Consider the following 21,259-nt stretch of genomic DNA (forward strand, 5'->3'; position numbering starts at 1 on the left):
GTAGAAGCTATGAAGACCTGAAGTTTTCAGTTGGAATTGCCGCTCAAACATTGGGCCAAATCATCCCAGAGACATGTCAGGCTATATGTGATGTCTTAAGAGAGAAATATATGAAGGTGAGTAATTTTTGGTTGCAGTACACCCAGTGTTTCCGAAAGTGTGGTACGCGTACCCTCTGGGGGTACGAGAAGAGTTTGGTGGGGGTATGCGCTGCACCTGGTGCGACAAGTATTAATACGTCATCAATCCGCATCTGTCAACTGGCTTCGATATTTGTTTTTTATGAACACTGAATGATCTTTCACAGTATATAGTAATAGGAAAAATCGACAATATTATAAAGAAATTGTGTCCAATTCTTTGAATTTTTATTTATGTCAAACAAAAAGTATAAAAATGTATACATATTATGTTGTACAATATTTACTACAATATCTTTTATTATAGTATCTAATACGACATATTTAATTCGTTAAAACAAAGTAGGTATCATAATACCGCCGTCGAATTAAATTAGTTGTACACAAAAATAATAAAAAACACAATTTATAATAAAATGGTAAGAATATGAATAGTTGGATGACAATATTACCAAATATAATATGTATAATGAAACATACAATAATTATTTAAAACAAGGTACTTAGTTATATAATATTACAGTAAGCTATCATGAAGCATTCATGACAATCATAACTTATTTTATATAAAACATAAATCGATACACGTCGGTTATGTGGAATACAGCGGCAAACACATTTTGAAAATAACCGATATACTGGATTATTTTGTTAATTTGCGTTAGTTTAGGTAAGGTTAACCTAACAAATAATCCTGTATATCGGCTATTTTCAAAATGTGTTTGCCGCTGTATTCCACATAACCGACTTGTACCCTTAAATCATTTTGGAAAACTTAGACACCATATTATAATAGCTTAAAGCCGCGTTGACACGATCCGAGTACACCCAGACTGAGCGCGCACTCGTACAAGACAGCTTCATACTAATTACTTTTATACGAGCTAACTCGGAAGAGTAGGACGCGGTCCGAGTAGTTCGGATAGGAGTAATAGTATGAAGCTGTCTCGTACGAGTGCGATCGGATGGCGCTCGGTCCGAGTGTACTCGGATCGTGTCAACGTGGCTTAGGATAAGAACACTCACCTGGAAGTGAATGATCAACTCCTATTCGCAGAACAAGAAGAAATGTGAAAAAGCATCTGTGGCTGGCGGGCGTTCAACCGTTAAGAATATGAATATGCCTCTTTGAATAAGCAATATCTAACTGCATATTCAGTTTATTTTTAGTCAACACTGAACAAAATGGGCGACTCAAATACATAATATGATTAATTAGAGACTGGATTATATGCAACATAAAAAGCTTAAAATAGGTAGTAAGATACCGTTCCACATCCACTGAGGTAAATTCGCGGTGCCACGATCCAAGTTCACTTGGACCGAGCACCATCCAAGCGCACTCGTACGAGACAGCTTCATACTAATTATTCCTATCCAACATACTCCTCCGAGTTAGCTTGGATAGGAGTAATTGGTATGAAGCTGTCTCGTACGAGTGCGCTCGGTCCAAGTTAACTTGGATCGTGTCAACGCGGCTTAAAATATGCAATAACCGGTGAGAATGGGCTAAATATATAAATGCATACAATTCGGTCTCTAATGTTTATAAACCGATGTCATTAAAAAAATCGTCACCACATGTGATTACTGAAGTGGTATCCAATTTTTCATTTTCAGCTTTGCATAATATTCTGTTGAATAAATAATTCACAAGTAATTGTTTTCTGGGGTCTATCTTACGCAGCCTCTCAATCACGCAAGCACCTACGGTATCAGCGAAATCTTTTTCCTTTTCCTGGAGGGCATTTGTGCATGCCGCCATGAATGCCTGATGGTCCGCCTGTTCTTTTTTTTTTTTTTGACTGCTTAGAATTTGTACTGCAGCATCCTGAACTTCGAAGAGGTGTCAACGACTCACTCGAAACAGGTGGCAATGGTGCGAGTGAGAACGTTGCTTGTGATGGTGATGAGTTCTGAAAAAAGAATTAAACAACATTTACTACTAATCATTTATTGTACTTAACTACAATACACATAAGGCTATATGATTTTTTTTTTAAATTTTTGCAGTTTCCAAAAACTAAAGAGGATTGGGCAGCGATATTGTTAGATTTCAAAAAACGGTGGCAATTCCCTAATTGTGGTGGTGCGTTGGACGGAAAACACATACGGATCAATCCACCACCAGGCGCAGGAGCCCTATATTATAATTACAAAAATTTTCATAGTGTCATTCTTATGGCACTAGTTAATGCTAATTATGAATTCATATATATAGATGTCGGTAAGCAGGGGAGAATTTCTGATGCTGGTGCAATGGAGTGGAGTCTATTTTATTCCAAGTTAAAGGCTAATCAGTTAAATTTCCCCTCGAGTAATGAAACCGACAACGGCCTTAATTTTCCCCCATTGGAGATGAGGCATTTGCCTCACAAACAAATTTTCTGAAGCCATATTGTCAAAGAGAATTAAATTATCACCGAAAAATTTACAATTATAGGTTGTCATGAGCGAGGAATGTTGTGGAAAATGGTTTCGGCATTCTTTCAGCCCGCTTTATACGACATTATGAGTGAATAAATATTGTGTTATGTGCATAAAAGTTTGCTGGATAATTGTATCATAAGATTTTTTTATTACCTATCATTTTTTATCTATGGCATTCTAATCGAATGCGATTGATTTGTATTTTTTTCGTTATTGGTATACTTACATGTATAGTTGATTTAAATTAATTAATTGTAGTTGTAAACAAATGTTCGTTTTTATATTTTCATTTGTTATATTTCTCAAATCATTAAAACCGATATTGTTTTGGTTCTACACGAACTGAACCCATATTATCGCAGAGAAATTTTGATTTTGATTCAGTAGTTTTAAACGATTTTTCAATATGTTAATAAGTTGTATTCTAATGATTATAACATATTTTAAAATAGGTATAGGCATATGTGTAGTTAATTTAGTTTATTGCAGTTGTAAACAAATTTTTTTTTTATACTTACTACTATGTTCAAAAAAAATTCATAAATAACTATTAAAATTATTCCACATTAGTTTTATTGACAACCATGACAGAAGTTTATCTAATGTATGAAAACACGCCAGAACAGGTTCGGTACTTCGCCTACCGAAGGGTAATTTTTAGGTTTAACTAAAATAGGCGATGTAAGGTACTGCAGGCGAAGCTCGGGGTCACGACGGTATTTATTTTAGGAACTAAGTACATACATACTAGGTACATAGTAACGCATAGGCTCAGTACTTACCAAAATAAAACTTAACATAAAAATCCTTAGATATTCCAAATAAAGTCCAATTCCGGAACTGAATAAACATTACGAGTTTTGCTTACTTGTCTCGGGTCATTTATGTGGGATACTACCATCTTCCATTCATAGCTAAATACATCGGGGCGCTCTGGCCATTTCCATAGTCTCCTGCACTTTTGCATCGATGAAATAATAGCTTCTACTTTAGAAATATGGACGATTTTCACCGGAAATTATTCTCCTTAATATAATGTTCATTAATGACTTTCATAACGGACAGCCATCGAGTTTTAGGCTTAAAGCTTTCATCACTAGACTCATGCCATTCACTCTCTGCTGAGTCTGAAATGTCAACACTTGGGTTAGAAGACTCAGAAGAAAAACGCATTTCTTCTTGACTGCTTTTAATTTCTCCATTTTTCCCCATCCTTTGCTTGCTCATTCAGTTCTTTCTTTGCCTCTCTACAGCTCGTTCTTTTTTAAACCGTTCCATTTCTTCTTTCTTCCTCTTTTTGTTTAGGAAATACTCCTGGCACAGTTTACCGGAAACAATGGTGGGGTTTTTTTCCCTTTTCGCCTTCTTCTTGATTTTTTCTTCCCCATTACCGGGGAAGAAAAAATGTCTCTTGAATGGACTACGAACATTTGATGGATCTGCCACGGGTTCACTGGCGATTGGAGACGAAGTGTCATTACAAATCCTTATACCAGCCTCAGGTGCACTGGCGATTGGAGACGAATCACCATCACAAGTCGTTAGACCAGCCACAGGTGCCCTAGCGATTGGAAATGAAACATCATAATAATTCGTATTATTCCAGGCGGCCAAAGACATATCATTGGATTCCTCTTCTTGCAATGCCTCATTGATTAGTCTGACCGGCTCAGATGGAGTGATATTTTCCAACTCATTTTTTACTTTTCGCCACAGTGCAAACAGTGACTTGTCATCTTGATCAGGTTCGTTGTTTTTGCGGAATGATTCAAGATTTTCTTCATCAATGTTTCTACTAAGGAACTGCAGTCCTCTCTCTAAATACCACTTGCGTTCCTCTGATGTAACCATTGAAGGCACAGATTCTCCTGGTACTGTTACAACTCGAGGGGTCCATGGACAAAATCCACATTTTCGGAAAATGTTTGAGGATTTCTTTTGTACTTGTAGGGAACTGTCGTTGGTGTGACAGCCCTATGGATTCTTTATCATCGGCATTTACCTGCTGGTACACTGTCTTGTTTCCTTTTGTGACTAAGACCCTGCTCCCCTAGGGGCGGCAAGTTATATGAAAGTATGGTGAAGCAGGCAGGTTTTATAAAAAAGTATGGTGAGGTAGGCTGATAATCAATTTGCGGCAAAATTAACAATAGCATTATTAATTATATGGTACTGTCATCTCCCTCCATTTTAGAAAGTGAAAACACGCTGTCACTTTTATTCTTTGTGGTTTTTCGTCTGGATTCAGGACTTGGGGGTGGACAAATAACACACCGGAATTGTATTGGAAACGGCGAGATGTATTTACGTTTAATATTATCTAATGGTTACATTTTTATAAAATTTCTTTTCAATTTAATTTTAGCTGATAGCGAGGTTAACACTGCTTACTGCGTTGCTGTCAAAAATGCTTCTCTCGCGCTAAAACAAACGGCCGCTTACGAGCGGTACAAATGCGGCGTTGCCGTTCGTATTTTTTTGTAACGGCATTCAGACAATGTTGCCGGTCAGATATTTAACAGTATTTAATTATTTTCGCAATCAACCCATACTATTTGTTGGTTTGATACCGACTCGGACCTCTCCAGATACACAGAGACATCCCCAAATGGGGACCATTCGGGGGTGTAACAGTACGTTATAATGACCAAAGTGAATCCTCCGTGATGCCCTGCATTTTTTTTATTGCGTCGCTATTTCTCGTAAGTTGTCGGCTATTGTTGGCCTGCTTCATTTAGTTGCTATATATTCAAGGCTATAATTCTTTTGTTTTTCGCAGCGCTCGAAATGGAAAAATTTACGAACCGGAGCGCTCGAGAGTTTTCTGAAGATTTTTACATAGTAAAGTTATCAAAGTTTATGTGTTTTTTTTCATGAAAATAAATGTGTTAGATTTTCTATTGTATGGCATATCCAGCTCAGACGCTCAAATTATTTATTCTACGAGACGGAGCAATAATTTTACCGATTTCACGAACAGGAACGGCGCTCCGGTGCGTTCCAGTCCATTTCGAGCCCTGGTTTTTTGAAGAAAAAATGCTGAAAAAATACACAAAACCCGTCGCTGAAAAAATAATTTAAAAAAGTTGACCCCTAGGTCATCTACTGGATAGAACCACCCTGGACACTTCTAATTAATAAATAATCATCGTTCCACACTTATTTCTTTTAATGAAACCTATAGATACCTAAACCAATTGTGTCCGGGTAGTTCGTTTTTAAACGGTGTGTTAATATTATTTTATTTAATATACTGTCCAATTAATTCGATGACTACTTTTTTGTGAGACATGCTTTTCCAATGTATGCAAATGTTCTGCCAAAAATGTTTCAATCTCTTTGGGTAATATTGTACTTCTGCTAAAACTGTCTTCTCTTCTTTCGTAAACATGAGCAATGATTGTAGATCGCGGATGCCGTATTTTCTCGCAGCTTCATATCCTGTCAATAGATTGTTTTTTTTACACATTCAACTGTTTTTTGTGATTTTCCTTGGTCGTAAGCTCCTTTATCTGTCTTTCGTTTATATTTACATGTGGAAAAAATGCACATTAATAATTATCACACGTTAGATAAGCACTTATTTTAAAAACGTATGTATTAAATTGAAACACATGCACTCTTCCGAGTACCTACTTAGCTAACATAAAACTATAATAATACAATTATAAACATATTATTTCAATTATGAACATTTCTCCGATCGATATAAATAATGCATCGTGTCCCATCACTAGTTAAAATAATCACTATGCGAATTCATAGAAAATATATGGGGGAAGTGTGACACAACACAAAGGTACACTTACCCCACGCGTTTACTTTCGTGGGGAAAGTGTGTCTACTCGATTAAAGCTTTAAAATGTTTATCAATAAGTAAAACAATAACAACACGTAAAGCAGGGTATCAAAACACATATACTCACCAAATTTTACAACCATAATGTAGTAACAGCTACCATCTCACTCGTCGACTTCAAAATGTCATCTGGAGAATAATCCATGTAGTCACAAAAAACATGGTATCGACACCATTTCTGATTATTTTTATAAATCAGTGACTTTGCTATCACCTTTTCATAGAAGGCATCATCCAATTTGTAGTAGATACTGAGATATCTTAATAGCTACACTTACCCCAAAGTTACACTTTCCCGATTCACCTTACTCAGTTTGTGAGAAATATTTTTTAAGATTTCAGCATACTTCAATAAATACTACACTATCTTTTTCGAGGTCCTAATGTTTATTTTATATGAGGAATGGTTGTCAGCCATTCGCAAATCAATTGGGTAAATTTACATAGCAGAGAACACAATATATTTTTTGGCCCAGCTGCAGGATTAAACCCGTGACTTCAAACTTCAGAGACGACTACTCTACCAACCAGGCTACCGTGTGCTTCATAATATGAAAATTGTTTAGCACCCTTGTAAGCCCATGAGCAGTAGGAAATTATAATGGTCGGAAAAGGAATAGTGACAACAAACTTTAATTTCAGTTTTAAATTTAATCAATATACCTAATACAGATATTGTCAATATGGTCAGTAAAAAAATAATTATATTCTATAACATCAATTCACATTTATGTTATTCAGTAATTCAACATTACAATCGGTATAATCAAATATTTTTTTAACAAAGTTTTTAATTTTGTAAGTAAAAAACAGTTACCTACTGATAAAAAGAAATGCAAACCGAAACATACACATACCGAAATAACAATAATAATTATTAGTAACACATTATGGTAATGAATGTGTACATGTAAAAGAAAAGTGGTACATTTGCTATAATAATAATAGAGTGGTGATTGCATTTTGACATATGTAATGGAAATACATTGTACATTTTGAATACTTAATTGTAAGCAGATAATATTAGAAATAAACTAGCATAAACCAAAAAAAATTAATAATAAATTCACATTGTAACAAAAAATGAAGATATTCTAACACAATTTTATAATATTATGATAAAAATATTATGCATATCATTGCATTGAGAAAAAGGATCATACTTTTGCAATTAAGCAAACAGAAAGTTACAATAAATAGAAGTTTAAACATGATAATCACTATTTCTTGAATGGTTCTGAAGGAAATTTTAAGAAGTTTTGAGTTATTGATGTGAATGGCTGTTATGGACTATATACCCACCTTTGAGCCGGATAGCTTGGAACAATAATTAATTGTCAACATCAATAACTCTAAAGACAGGTTTTAAAAATTGTCCTAAAAATCTAGTCAATAAAATATGTTATAAGTATACTAAACAAAATAGATATTTTTACATGTGATTTTATTATACATGGTATTGATTACATATTAAAGAAAGGCAGATGTCTATCGATATCGATAGACTATCAGTGTGAGTTGTTCACTGGCAGAAATCGCCAGTGTCAAAAAAAACCATTGAATACTGTTTATAGTGAATACTCGATCTATTGTTCCTCTATCGCTCATTTGGTCATGTCCCAAAAATGCTCATATAAAATTACCGCATTGTTTGTTTCTCTATTTATTTTTTCCACACACTCATTGTTTAAAATTACATCCAGTTTACCATATTTTCCTGGATTGACTGTTTTTCACCAACCAAGCTACCGTGGGTAATAATTATTGAATGATTAAATTAAGTGGCAAAATTAGGGCAAGCCGAACAAGTGATTCGCGTGTTCAATGTTCAAACTATTAGAAAATATCACTAAACATCATTTGAACATTATTGATTTTTTAATAAAATCACTGCTAGACTATTTTACACATACAAACATAAAACTTATAAATACAATTCTGGTAAGACACCAATATTTAATAATAAAAAAAATGAAGTGATGGCACTTTTGTGTCGAGTCATACAATTAATAATGCCAAAATATTTATTTACGGAGTAATTAGTTTTGTAATAACATAAATTTTATATTATGACTTAAAAACTATTTATATTAAACACTACTAATTTATAACAATAACATGGGACACCAATAAATCAAAATTAATATGGATCTTAAAAATGTTCATTTCAATTATTACATATTATGTAGAAACTAATGATTGCAATCCAGGACAAAATTTTCAATTGCGGGATTTCAAGTTAGGAGAAATAAATGAAATTATCACACATCATTGTTTCAGTATTTGTGTTAAGTTAAAGTAATAATTATACATATTGTGTGCAAATGAAAAAAATTGAAACAAAAATTCATATTTTCAACTGTTTTTTTTAAATTATTATGAAGCTAGTTTTTTAGTCTTAATATCTGGAAAAAAAGATGTAGATTTGATTTAAGACAAACAATCCCTATTACTATGAAGAAAAATGATAATGTGTACTAAATTTTACATAGTGACAAAAAGGTTGACGGAACAACTTTACTGACTTATAAAATATAAAATTATGACAGCCATCATTTTTTCACATTTATAATTATTATTAGGACCTAAACGCAATTCCTGTGAATTTTATTTCTTATTTAGAAACTCTTTACTTTTCCAAACCTGCATAATATCGTCACCGTTCAGGCAAAAGTCACCAACCCTGAAAATGGCAGTTTTGAGTTGAGTATGTCACATGAAGCGTAAAATTATGTTCTTTAAGATGCAAAAGTCACCACGGTACATTAGTTAGTAAAATGTAGCTTAAATCCGAATTATTTGTTTTCCACTAAATGACTTTCGATAAAATCTTAACAAGCAAAAGTCATTATAGGTGAATAGACATTATTGACTCTAAAAAAATAAATTCTTCGTTATAAATATACAAGCAAAAGTCACTATACTATGGATGGTGAGTTTTACTGATTTGTCATTTGAAAACTTCTAACACTTGTCTGAAATACGCAAAAATAACCAAACAGGAATAGTTTACCTTAGCTTGTTATAATAAGATCGCTTTGGTCAGATTATTAACAAGCAAAAGTCACCAAACCATAATTGAGCTACCTTACCTCCTTCAAAACATTCTAGATGTTTTAATTAGCATCAAAAAGTAAAAGTATCTTAAAGAAATTATTAAGAACACATGAGAAAATAATGTAATGTAGATAAAACTTAAAAAACATTTAAATCTGATTTTTCCTGCATTTTCAAACTTTCAAATTGCGATATCTCAAAATTATGTTTTTAGGGTTGGTGACTTTTGCCTGAACGGTGACGATATCTTTATGTATTGACAATTATTTTATTTTAAAACTAATCCCTGAATCGCATTATTTTTAATCTCGAGATTGAAAATCCTGTATATAAGTTTTGATAGGTGTTTTTTGGCTAAATAAGCGGATACATACAAAGGTTTGAATATCTAGCTACGGCATGGAAAATATTTAAGTTGTTTTATATTAAGAAATTCTAGAGATAGACCCGAATATTTGGGTCAGTAACAAAAATTCCAAACGGTGCATTGATTTATTACGCACATCTAAGAAACAGTGTTTCAATGAACATAGCGAATTTGAAGATTACCAAAACTTAGTCCAACAACGTTATCTACAGATAAGTTAGTTTTTGCTATTACATATTAGATAACATAATTCTCAGTATTTGGTTTAATTATTATGAAATGTTATTTATATTATTGGATATTTCTATTGTGTTGCCAATACGTCTAATTTAATGTTAGTGGATCAAACTTGTCATATTTTGACAACAGACATTGACCGCTGACGGCACAGCTGTTGTGCCCTCATTAGGGGGCCAATAGATATGATTAGCATGTTATTTAAATGTGGTAATTAAATGCTCCGCGGCGAAAATATTAGAATGATTTTCATAATATTCTCACAGAAATTTATTGACATACTGATGATTTAAATGTTAAGAAATAACCAATTTTTTTATTTATCTATACATCGGTTCTCAACCTTTCCATATATGTGTACCATCAAAACTAAAACTCGGAAAATTTCAGTACCATCAATCAATGGGAAGTCAATCGAGTTGAAAAAAAATTTAACAAAATTATTGTAATGCAATAAGGTGCATGTTATACTAAGTTGATTGAAATTAATAACTCTATATGTGATTCTACTTATTTCATTTTAAACGTAAATTTGGTTCCGAATCAAGTTCAGTTGTATATTTGTTTTTTAAGTTGGTTAAACAAATGGTAAATTTTTTTATACTGCAGACACCATCAGTACTACCACTGGTTGAAAATCAATTCATAACGATTCACTGTGAAGAGCTCATTTTATTTTTCTGTAAAAACGTTGTTTGATGAAGTCGTGGATTACGCTATGTTCATGTTACATGACCGCATTAAAAGTTGAACATACAAATCAAGTCTGCAGCTGGCAAATATTATCCGTCGACGCTTATGTGAGGCACGATTCCACATGATCTTCAAGCAGCTTGATGGATTTGAACGCCCTGTCGCACACGGGACAGGCAAACTGTGTGGGCGGAGGCGACTGCTCCTTCTGAATTACAACAAAAAACACATTGTGAGTATTAAAATATATCTACAGATTTAAATTGAGTTAGCATTTCATTTTACAAAATGATAATATACATAATATTGGATTCTACGGGTTGTTTCTTAAGTCGATAGCTATTTCAGTTGTAACATCATTATTAAGACTACAAACCTATCTGTGCTTAAGTATAAATTTGTGTAAGTGAAACGGTATGATCTCTCGCCCTCACTTTGGAACCATTCAAGAATAATAACAACTTATAGGGTTTCCATGGAAATAAGCCGAACCGAATGGTTTATGACGGTCTCACCTTATGCCGAAACCGTTTATTGCCGTAATAAAACTTGTCGAGTGTTCACCCACTTATCTTCGGAATTGTATATACGGGTGCCGCCCTGTTCCATTATGCTCCATTCAAATAACGGTGTTTGTACATGCGCGTCTATTTGAAACAAGTATTCCTTATATTAAAACAGAAAAATATTTTTTCTCTATGGTCAGTTTTTGATGTCTATGGGCACTTAACTGTCAAATAAATGACAATCTTTCACATTTTGCCTGCTAGATATCCCTAGTGGTCCATATATTTTGAACTCGCTATTACATTTACTTTCATATAATTTCTTTTATTTTTCGATTATTACTACATTATGGCCGGATAATCCGAATGCCGAATAAACGTTATTGAATAAATAATCATTACAATATAAACAAATGAAAGTAAATGGTTATCGTGATAGTATACCTACCTACCATATAATTATTATGCATAAATCGATTCCAGCATAATCATGTGAATTGAGTTGTTGAAAATATTATATTACTTGTATTTATTTGATTTCATGAATCTGCGTCTGATGTGTATTTACTAACGAGACTCTATCTCGTTAACTAGACTAATCGAGACGTCGCCGCTTTTACGAAATTTGCGGCATTGTAGATTAGCTTTATCTACGAAAGCAAAGTTTAGTACCTATAAATAAAGAATTCATGATTGAATAAAACGAAGCACCAATTATAGAATCAATTGTAAAATAGATAGTACCATTAGACAATAATCAAAATAATACACTGAATCATAATGAAATACGGAAGAAAACAAGTACCTATGACAATTATCAACAAACGCGGGCTGTCAGTTGCGATCTGTCAAAAATGGACTCTGCCGAATTTAGCAATCGGTTCGCTAAACTTATGGTAGAGGGGCATTAAGTGTTCGGGTTCGGCGAGATGCTTATGTACTAAATTTGGATGAACGCAGTTATACGGGCGTATTATATATCTGGCATAAAATCGCATTCGAAAATTTTGGATGAACACCCTATTTGTTGGAAACTGTATTAATTTAAAACAATTAATTTATTTCTGTTTAGTAATTCATTGTTTTCGTGAATCCGTGCGTTTCCATGCCCTGAGGCATTATTATTATAAATAGTACAATAATTATCCATATTAGGAAGAGGTACAGGTGAATTAGCAAAATTGTATCACTTGAAAATAATATTTATAATGTGGGGTTACGTCAAAAGTTGGTAAATCTCAAATTCATGTCATGGAGTAATTGTAATTTAAAGTTTGGCATGCTCTCTAAAATCAGGAATAATGCTAATTTCTTTGTGCCTTATGCGCATGTTTAATATATTGGATGACCTTGTTTTTTTTTTATATCATACATATTTATATATAGACAGATAATCCGTTATTAACTCTAAATACCTAAATTATCGACTTACCAACTTTTGGCAGCAAACCCCACGATATTGAATTTCAGACTAAATTTAATAAAGACGAAGCGTGGATACGTAGTAAGGTTTTTATTTATTATCTTGGATAATTTCTTATTAGAAATATGTAAATGACAAATTATAATAGGTATCGACTTAAAAATCAACATGCAGAATTTAATATACTTCATATAATATCTAGATTGTTATGAAAAAATAAAATTATTTAAATATTATTTGGAGGTAGTCCGAAGAATAGCAAGAAGTCACTGAATTTAAATGCAGGACACTTCATAAGGTGACTATTTCGATAAGATAGTATTAGGCTCTTATGAATATTCTTCCAATACCTTGAGCACAGATGTTGATGACATATGTATGGTCCTACCAAATACCCACCATTGCATCTTTAATCTTACGGTAGGTACATAAATAAACAGTATGTTTTAAAAAATACCAAAAATTATTAAAAATTGTATTTATCATGTTGCCTTTTCACAAAAGGATTGTATGGTTTTCTAACAGATTTATTTGCACGACATACGACAACAGCATCCAAAAAGGAAAGGAAAATCAACAATATTTATATAAATATTATTGAGTCTTAGTATGTAAGTATAATAATGAGTTCCTCACACAAGACTAGACCTCCCATAAGTTAATGTTATAATGCATGAATTTTATTATTGAGAATAGCATTCAAGAACAGGTATACGAAACGGAAATTGTGTATTTAGGTTAATATTCACCGTTATGTATTTGAATTATTTTTGGATCTGTTTTTAAGCAAAGATGGCGTTCTTTCAGATATGAGATGTGGGGTTAATGTGGTTGAAGGTGTCAATCATTGATCAATTATGCATAGATGACGCATTATAATGAACACTGTGTAAACTACATTTTGTGTATATAAGTGAGAATTAATTTCATTAGGAAATAACTGGAAGAAAAATGTATAATACAAAAAAATTAACTAAAATAATGATGGTCTTGGCATTTTTTTAAAAAATCTACAATTTACAGCCAGAGGCGGAATAATTCCGATTATATATTTAGTTAATTTTTTTAAATAAGCATTTTTAAGCTATAAACATATCATATTAACAATAGAGCTTTGGTGTGTGACTAGCAAAAGGAGGGGGGGGGTCTGAGACACAAGACGATACGCCAGAAGCTAAGTGAACACTATCAATGAAAGCTACCACAGACAATGTACAAACTAACTGTGGGAGATGCAGCTTTTTAATTAATTGGTTTTGACAGATTGGTGCTAAATTGTGGTGCACAGAGAAAATATGGCAAAAAAAATAAATTATGTCACCGAAGGAATAATCTTGTCGCCACCTTTATAATCAATATTATTTTCATTATATTGAAGAAATATATAGGCTTACCATACGTCCCGGTTTTACACATTGGTCCCAGAGTCCCGGCCAGTTTGGAATTTTGTCCCGGCTGTTATTTCGCATATGAATGATTGGCAATAATACATTATTATGATTGGCCGTAGACAGAAGACGTATTTTGTAAGTGTTACTAACAACACCAAATAGAAAAGAAGTAAAACTAGCGCTTGTTGTTGTTATAGGTATATAGTTTTTCATTGAAGCGCATTGCACGTAAAACTGCAGAATTTAGAATTTCTTGTTCACGGCGAGACATCGGATATGTTGACTGAAAACATAATTTGAACAGTGCGTCGTCATGAGATTGCATTTTGTAGTGACATACACAAATTTTGGAGGCATACATACAAGATGGCAAAATAACGTTTACAGCCGACTCAAAGAAGCACTTGGTGTTAATATCGTCAGCTTTGGATATGGAGTACATATTGTGCACAATACACTTCAATCTGCCGTGGATGGTCTGCCAATTGAAATTGAAGCTCTTGTTTTGATAATATATAAATATGTTCATATCTACACAGTTCGAGTAACTCAATTGGCCATTTCGGCATTATGTGCAACTTTTTTTAGGTATGAGTAAATGTTAAAAAGAAAGTTCATTCCAGCGACAAGTACGACTAGTACAATAAATAAATAAATTAATAATTTGAAATTTCTGCTGCAGCAGAATTCTTCTTTAAATAATAAAACAATTTTTAGTCGTTAAATTTGTTTCTTTGACCTCCCATTCTTGTCCCGGTTTAGAGTTGCATAATTATGGTAAGCCTATTTATATATATCAATGGCCAAGGGTCGAGATCTGACAAAAAAAATGCACTTGTCAGTAATACTTATTTGTTTTCATTGAAATAATAATACAAATCGAAGATGATATGTTATTGAAGCAATTTGTATCCTTAGTTCAATTAAAAGAAATAAGTATGACTGACAAAGTGTGCACTATTCTTGTCGGATCTCCACAGTCTACCTCCACTATAATGGTTAGGTTTAGGCAGGGTTTAATTGAATTTTAAAAACTAACTAACACCATTTGCAATTTGTATTATTAATTCAATGAAAACAAATAATTATGACTGACAAAGTTTAGTGTGTACTATTAATATCAGATTTCCACAGAATACCTCCAACCTTTGCAACTGAGACATATATATATATATTTATATATATATATATAAAATTCATCAACATTTCACGAGACAGCCATGAGCAAAGTCTCACACTGATAGGAAAGTAAGACAAGGCATATGGTAATGAACTTTGCAAATATATTAATGGTTATAACATGATATAAATGATACTTTGGTGTCAATAAAATAATTGAGGTGCTGAGGATTGAACAAATATAAGTGCATCGATGACCAAGATGAATAAATAGATTTTAAAGACAATTGTAATTTCCACATAACTGTTTTCAACACTCTGCAAATAAGGTCTCGTTTTAAAATGAGTTTATTACTATTCATTCCATGAAAAATATATATGTTTATTGACATTTTTAACGTTTGAAGGAGGAAAAGCCAAGCCAAAATATTTACAGTTGCTATAAAAATAATGATGACATTTATACACAATGATGGGAACAAATTGCTTACTTATATATTTTCATACAAAGCAGTCAAGTCATGTTTGCAACCCGTTTTAAGCATAAATAAGTATGTTGTGATGCAAAAACTGCTCTTAAATAATTTTTAATGATATGTCATTTGTACTTGTTTAATTTTCAACACTTCATTATAGTTGCTTGGTAGACCTTGCTTACATATTATTAAATTGTGAAAAGATTCCCCGATATTCTTCGAGGTTTACTAACATTTAATACCTATACCACATGTCAAAAGGTGACATATCATCAATCCAAATCCACTGGGTGTCCTGAAATAAACCATTATAGAATGTCAGCAAACACAGCTACCTCATCTTAAATGTCAGGATTTAGTCAAATGAACCGTTAAGAAGACATATAGTATTACGAGCCAACTACAACTGCATGCAACTTGAATATTATAATAAAAAAGGCCGGTATTAGACTTTCATCAAATCAAAGATCTTTGACATAAATCTTTAATAAAATCTTTTACAGTGTAATATGTCTTTCATAAAAGATCTTAGTAGATTGCCTTTTATCAAAGATTAGTCGATGGTAAAAAGTGTTTTGCAGTGTTAGATAAAAATTTTAAAATTCACCAATTGAAAAAAATTGTAAAAATCGTGAAACATAGATTAGTAGCATCGAAAAGCGTGCTAATGCTACAATCACGTAAATGTGACCGTTAATCCAATATTAGCAGATCTACTGAAATTTCAGTTGTGACAAGTCCGAAATTAACTAACAAATATATTAATTGTAAAACATGAAAAATATCAAATGCTATATAGGTAATATGTAATAATCACCACCCAGATTACAATAATAGAAATATAAATGTACAACATACATTTATTAGCCATTTTTTAAAGATAATTTTCATAAAATATTTTATGCCCTCCCCTGTTTTATAATATAATATGTAATACTATAAAACATCTTTGGCAAAGACCTCTGATGGTCTAATACTGACTTAAGGCGAACTGACATTCCACCTTTTCCCTCACATCACAATATTCTTGTTGTGAGAAGATTTTAAGCTAATACAGGAGATCTTTGACTTTCTAACATTTTTTCCAATTTAGATTTTTGTCGATAATGCGAAAAATGTACGCTTCCATACAGGCACTCCCCTCTCTTCCGCTCCCCGAAATATTTTGCACTTATAAATTTATAAACATGAGTGAGAAATGGAGAAATTGCAGTGTTGAGATATTTAAGACTCTCTTTATACGATCGAGACAAAGATGGAAATAATTAGGCATTCTGACTGCAGCAAATCTTTTGCTTCAATCGGCCGTTCGTATGACTTAGTCGGTCTACGATGGAATTAAATCTTCAAAGATTGTTTCCAAAAAATAGGGCAGATGATCAATGAAATGGAGAGATCTTTTCCATCACGAATTGACGATAAACGTCCCTCTGAGTTTTTCAATTATTCAAGCCAAGGCTCTTAGTTTGCAAGTTAAAATCTAATCGAAGATATGCAAACTTTACATGTCATGAAAATTCAAAATTGGAATAACAGGAAAGGAAATTTGAACAAACAAAAAAAAAAAAAAATATACTCTTTATATTTTTTATATTTAGATGTCAGTTGGGGCCAGTTGGGGCCAAATGTGAAAAGAAGATCAAACAACATATTTTGACTTTTATATAATACATAATAATATATAGATTAGTATAGAGTTGAATTTATTGCTGAACAACTACATATTAGTGAAATTAATTACATACATATTTTGTGCTCAAGATCTATCAAGCAAAACAATAGATATGTGCATGTACTCATTATGTATAAGTCAAGGGGTTTGTCAATTGATTTTTTTCCGATAGTTATTAAATTGTTTTAATTTATATAATATGATATTCCCGTATATGATCATATTAGGATTGGACATGGTCGAAAGAAAAATATATGAAAATCATGTTATTGTTAGTTTTTGGCAATGATAATAAAACATAAATGAATCAGTTGTATTCTAAGCAGGCTCGGACATCAAAACTCGTCTCGTCTGCAACGTGTCGAATACATCAATGTGACATCATAAAAAACACACGTTGCCAAATGAGCTCTGTAGATAGGTCGAATGCGACTTTTTAGTTTGAAAAAAATATCTAGTGCTGCTATCAACAAATCGCATGCATCTCGGGCTGCGAGTCGAAGACGCCAGAACGCATACATACACCTACGAATTGGTCATTCCTATACCGGCTCGCCGCATTCAATTATCTACACGTTTCAAGAGGTTACGTGCAACTGTCGCAAGGTTAGATGTGCGCGGTCTTCATATGCAACATCGGATTGACGTTCCAAGAAAGTTTGATATATGGCTGTGCGGCAGACGAGGCGAGTTTAGATGTGAGACCCAGCTAATGATCATAATAATATTTATTCTAGTATGTATTAGTAAGAGATTTGAGACAATCATTATTTACAATAAAATAAATGAATACCCACGCAGTACTAAGTTTTTACATAAATTATGAGTGTAAATAAAAATGGCGTAAAAATTAATAAAACCAATTGAAATGCAGTTTACTTTATATGTCATACTAATCTTTTATTCAACAGATTAATCACAATAAGGAAATGTGTTCACTTTGATATCTATTTTATGTCTACGCAATGCAGGTTATTGGATTGTCACTCTTCCGAGTTATGTAATAACTTAGTAAAGATACGACAGGAATACAAAATCAAGTAGGGGGGTATAAAAAAACACCATGATTTATATCCACGCTTATATGCAAACCATAACTAATATGACAAAAAGAATATTTTCATGTTTGTTATTTGAGTTGTTGTTATTTTAAAATGCGTTGATGATGGACATACCGAGGCAGACGGCACTGATGGATGGATGACATGTCCACGCGATTGACTCAGTGGGCGATGCGCGTTCGAAGTTTGTGGCATATTGGCCTGATAATTAAAATAAAGAAAAACAAAATAACAAAATAAAATCGACTAATAAACAAGGGGTAAATTTAACTACAGAAAACAATATGTTATAATATAAAATTAACCAAGTGAAGGTATGGATCATTAATTCTAGGTAGGTAAAGAATATTTAAGCATAGTAAGAAATATGTACCTAATCAGTTTGTACTAAGTATAAATAAAAGTGATCAAAATTGTTCATCTTGATTAGGTTAGGTTTAATTTATGGCATGTCTCCACAACAGGCTCCAAGTGGTGTGATTTTTGGTACCTAATTGAGGTTAGTAAGTTCCCAAATTTTTTCATTTTCATTGGACATTAGAGGAGACATTGTACATAATTTGAAAACACCACGAGAAAAAATCTTTTTGAAAACATATGACACCGAGCACGATCCGAACCTGCGCCCCCTGGGATTCGCGCCCATGTGCCCTGGTCACTAAGCTATACGTATCCTATCTAATTGCGACGAAGTTAACTAATCTTTTTACAATAGATTTTTTCTAGTAGTTATATATTTCTCTCAAGTGTTCAATAAAAGAAGTTTACATCTTTAAATCTCGTGAATTATTCATTGAATAAAAAAACATAGTTTATTAGAGAAGACATGAGTTTTAAGCTGTGATTATATTGTCACGCTGCTATAGCGAGAATTTTAGTGTATGGTTTCGTCAGTTTGCAGAATAGTTTGGACGATCACTGTCTCTGTAAATTCAATGATGGAGAGTGCCAACTCTAATGTATTAGTATTTTGAATTATTATTCATTATTCATGCTAATTTTGATTAATTTTAAGTTTCCACGTGTGCGTACATTAAAATTATTTGCGATATTACATCCATAGATAATATTTTGAACAGAAACCAACCTGCAGACCATAGATAATAGAAAACATTCTAGAAAATACATAGTGCCAACCGCTAAAATCAAAACACACGGGATTTTGACACGAGTCGAAATTGTGTAGGCATTTAGAAAATGATAAGAAACGTTCATTGAGTCATGCGGGTGTCGATGCAGTGCGGTACGTGTGAGGTGTTGTTGTTGTTCATTTGTTGTTGTTCTGATGATTTTGGTAGATTTTGCTACGGGATGGGAGCATCAGTCTGATAACATTTTAAACACAAAAAAACGAAATTACACACTTCTTTCTCATAGCGGCAGCTTACTGTGACGTCACATTATAGTACACGACGTGCATCATAATATATTTGGCGCTTTAGAGACATTAAGTTTTGATCACCATCTTGATTTATCAGAAAAAGCTCAGAACATTCTATAATGGGTAATTACCTTTCCTATAATGTACAAATTTTTGCGATACATAAAGAGAGGGTATCATTCTACAAACTAAATACTGTAATTAAAATCATTAGGTCCATACCATTGCTTTCTATTGTACACTTACTGACTAATTGGTCAATATTGGAATAGGTTACACTTATATTGTGAAAAAATAGATCATTATCATCATCATCAGGGGCGCGACAACCCGGTGTGGGTCCTGGCCTCTTCCAACAGCTCCCTCCACCTGTCCCTATCCAGTGTGGCCGCTTTCCAATTTGGTACCCCCAGAATATGGCAGTCACTGGCAGCTCCATCCAACCAGTGAATCTTTGGCCTCCCTCTTCTTCTACGTCCTATTGGATTGCTGGACATCACTCTCTTTGCCGGTTCATTGTCATTCATACGGTGCACATGACCTAGCCATCGCAGTCTCCCAATCTTAATTGATTGAACTGCGCTGCAATCTTCGTACAGCCCGTAGTGCTCAGCATTATATCTTCTCCTTCAATTGGTGCCATCCCTGATCGGTCCATATATATGGCGGAGAATTTTTCTTTCAAAGATGTTCAGGGCTTGTTCATTTCGCAGAGTTAATGTCCGGGGTTTCCGATGCGTAGATGAGAACTGGCTTTACAAGTGTCATGTAAAGAGTGCTTTTAGTTCGGCGAGATAGTATGCGGGTGAAAACATAAGATATATAACAGTAAATAAAAATATATATTAACTTACCGAGCTTAATAGATCTTGGTTGGTTTTTTGCAAAGCCCTCAAACTGGTGACCAGTTCCTGTTTCTCAGAAGCCATTTGTGTCCGTGCATCACGCTCTGCTTCAAAGTCAGCTCTAGAAAATGTGTTATATTTAATGACTGTTATATTAAAAAACTATCTTAAAATTATACACTTGAATAATATTATAATATATGCTATCAAATCCAAATACCAAGCGAAAAGTTTGTGTAGGTTAAATATTTGCCCTCCATAATTAAAATATACCCATGATATAATAAAATCTGTTTAGAATCTGCAGGCCTATATTTTAACATATCACCTAAGAGCATACTTCAGTGAAACGGCAAATAATTTAAAACTATAGGTGCGATGAAATTTCGGACTCGCTGGCAATCGGAGAGCGAAAGTCGAGCTGTGAACACGTCAATTTGTTTTGTGATGGCGACGGGGGAATTAATTCTTAAATCGTGTAAAGATGACTAAAAAACGTTACCCATTTACTTGAAAAAGAAAACATGTCAATGATTATATTATTATTATTACTAATAGAACAATAAACATAACATTAAATGGACGCATGTTGACTTGTTTAT

General features: G+C 33.1%; 1 protein-coding gene across 6 annotated transcripts in view; it reads right to left on the reverse strand.

Annotated features, from left to right (window-relative positions):
- Positions 1–1,878: 1,878 nt before the first annotated feature.
- The window catches only part of key (NF-kappa-B essential modulator kenny), a 33,851-nt gene continuing 14,470 nt past the window's right edge, over positions 1,879–21,259 (reverse strand). Inside the window, exons 10-13 of one of the 6 annotated variants that reach the window (XM_085943358.1) lie at positions 20,667–20,778; positions 18,546–18,632; positions 10,848–10,991; positions 1,879–2,056 (exon numbers count right to left, since the gene is read on the reverse strand). In XM_085943358.1, coding sequence (XP_085799484.1) covers positions 10,887–10,991; positions 18,546–18,632; positions 20,667–20,778 — 304 coding nt within the window. In that variant the 3' untranslated portion in view covers positions 1,879–2,056; positions 10,848–10,886. Of the gene's footprint in view, positions 2,057–9,790; positions 10,992–14,106; positions 14,387–15,931; positions 15,994–18,545; positions 18,633–20,666; positions 20,779–21,259 lie in introns of those variants that run through there. The other 5 variants (XM_085943359.1, XR_015070181.1, XM_085943361.1 and 2 more) reach the window with 5 other exon arrangements.

The sequence above is a fragment of the Rhyacophila brunnea genome, unplaced genomic scaffold (genome assembly GCF_057557595.1).
Source record: "Rhyacophila brunnea isolate RB1 unplaced genomic scaffold, BYU_Rbru_1.0 scaffold_16, whole genome shotgun sequence".
Lineage (NCBI taxonomy): Eukaryota > Metazoa > Arthropoda > Insecta > Trichoptera > Rhyacophilidae > Rhyacophila > Rhyacophila brunnea.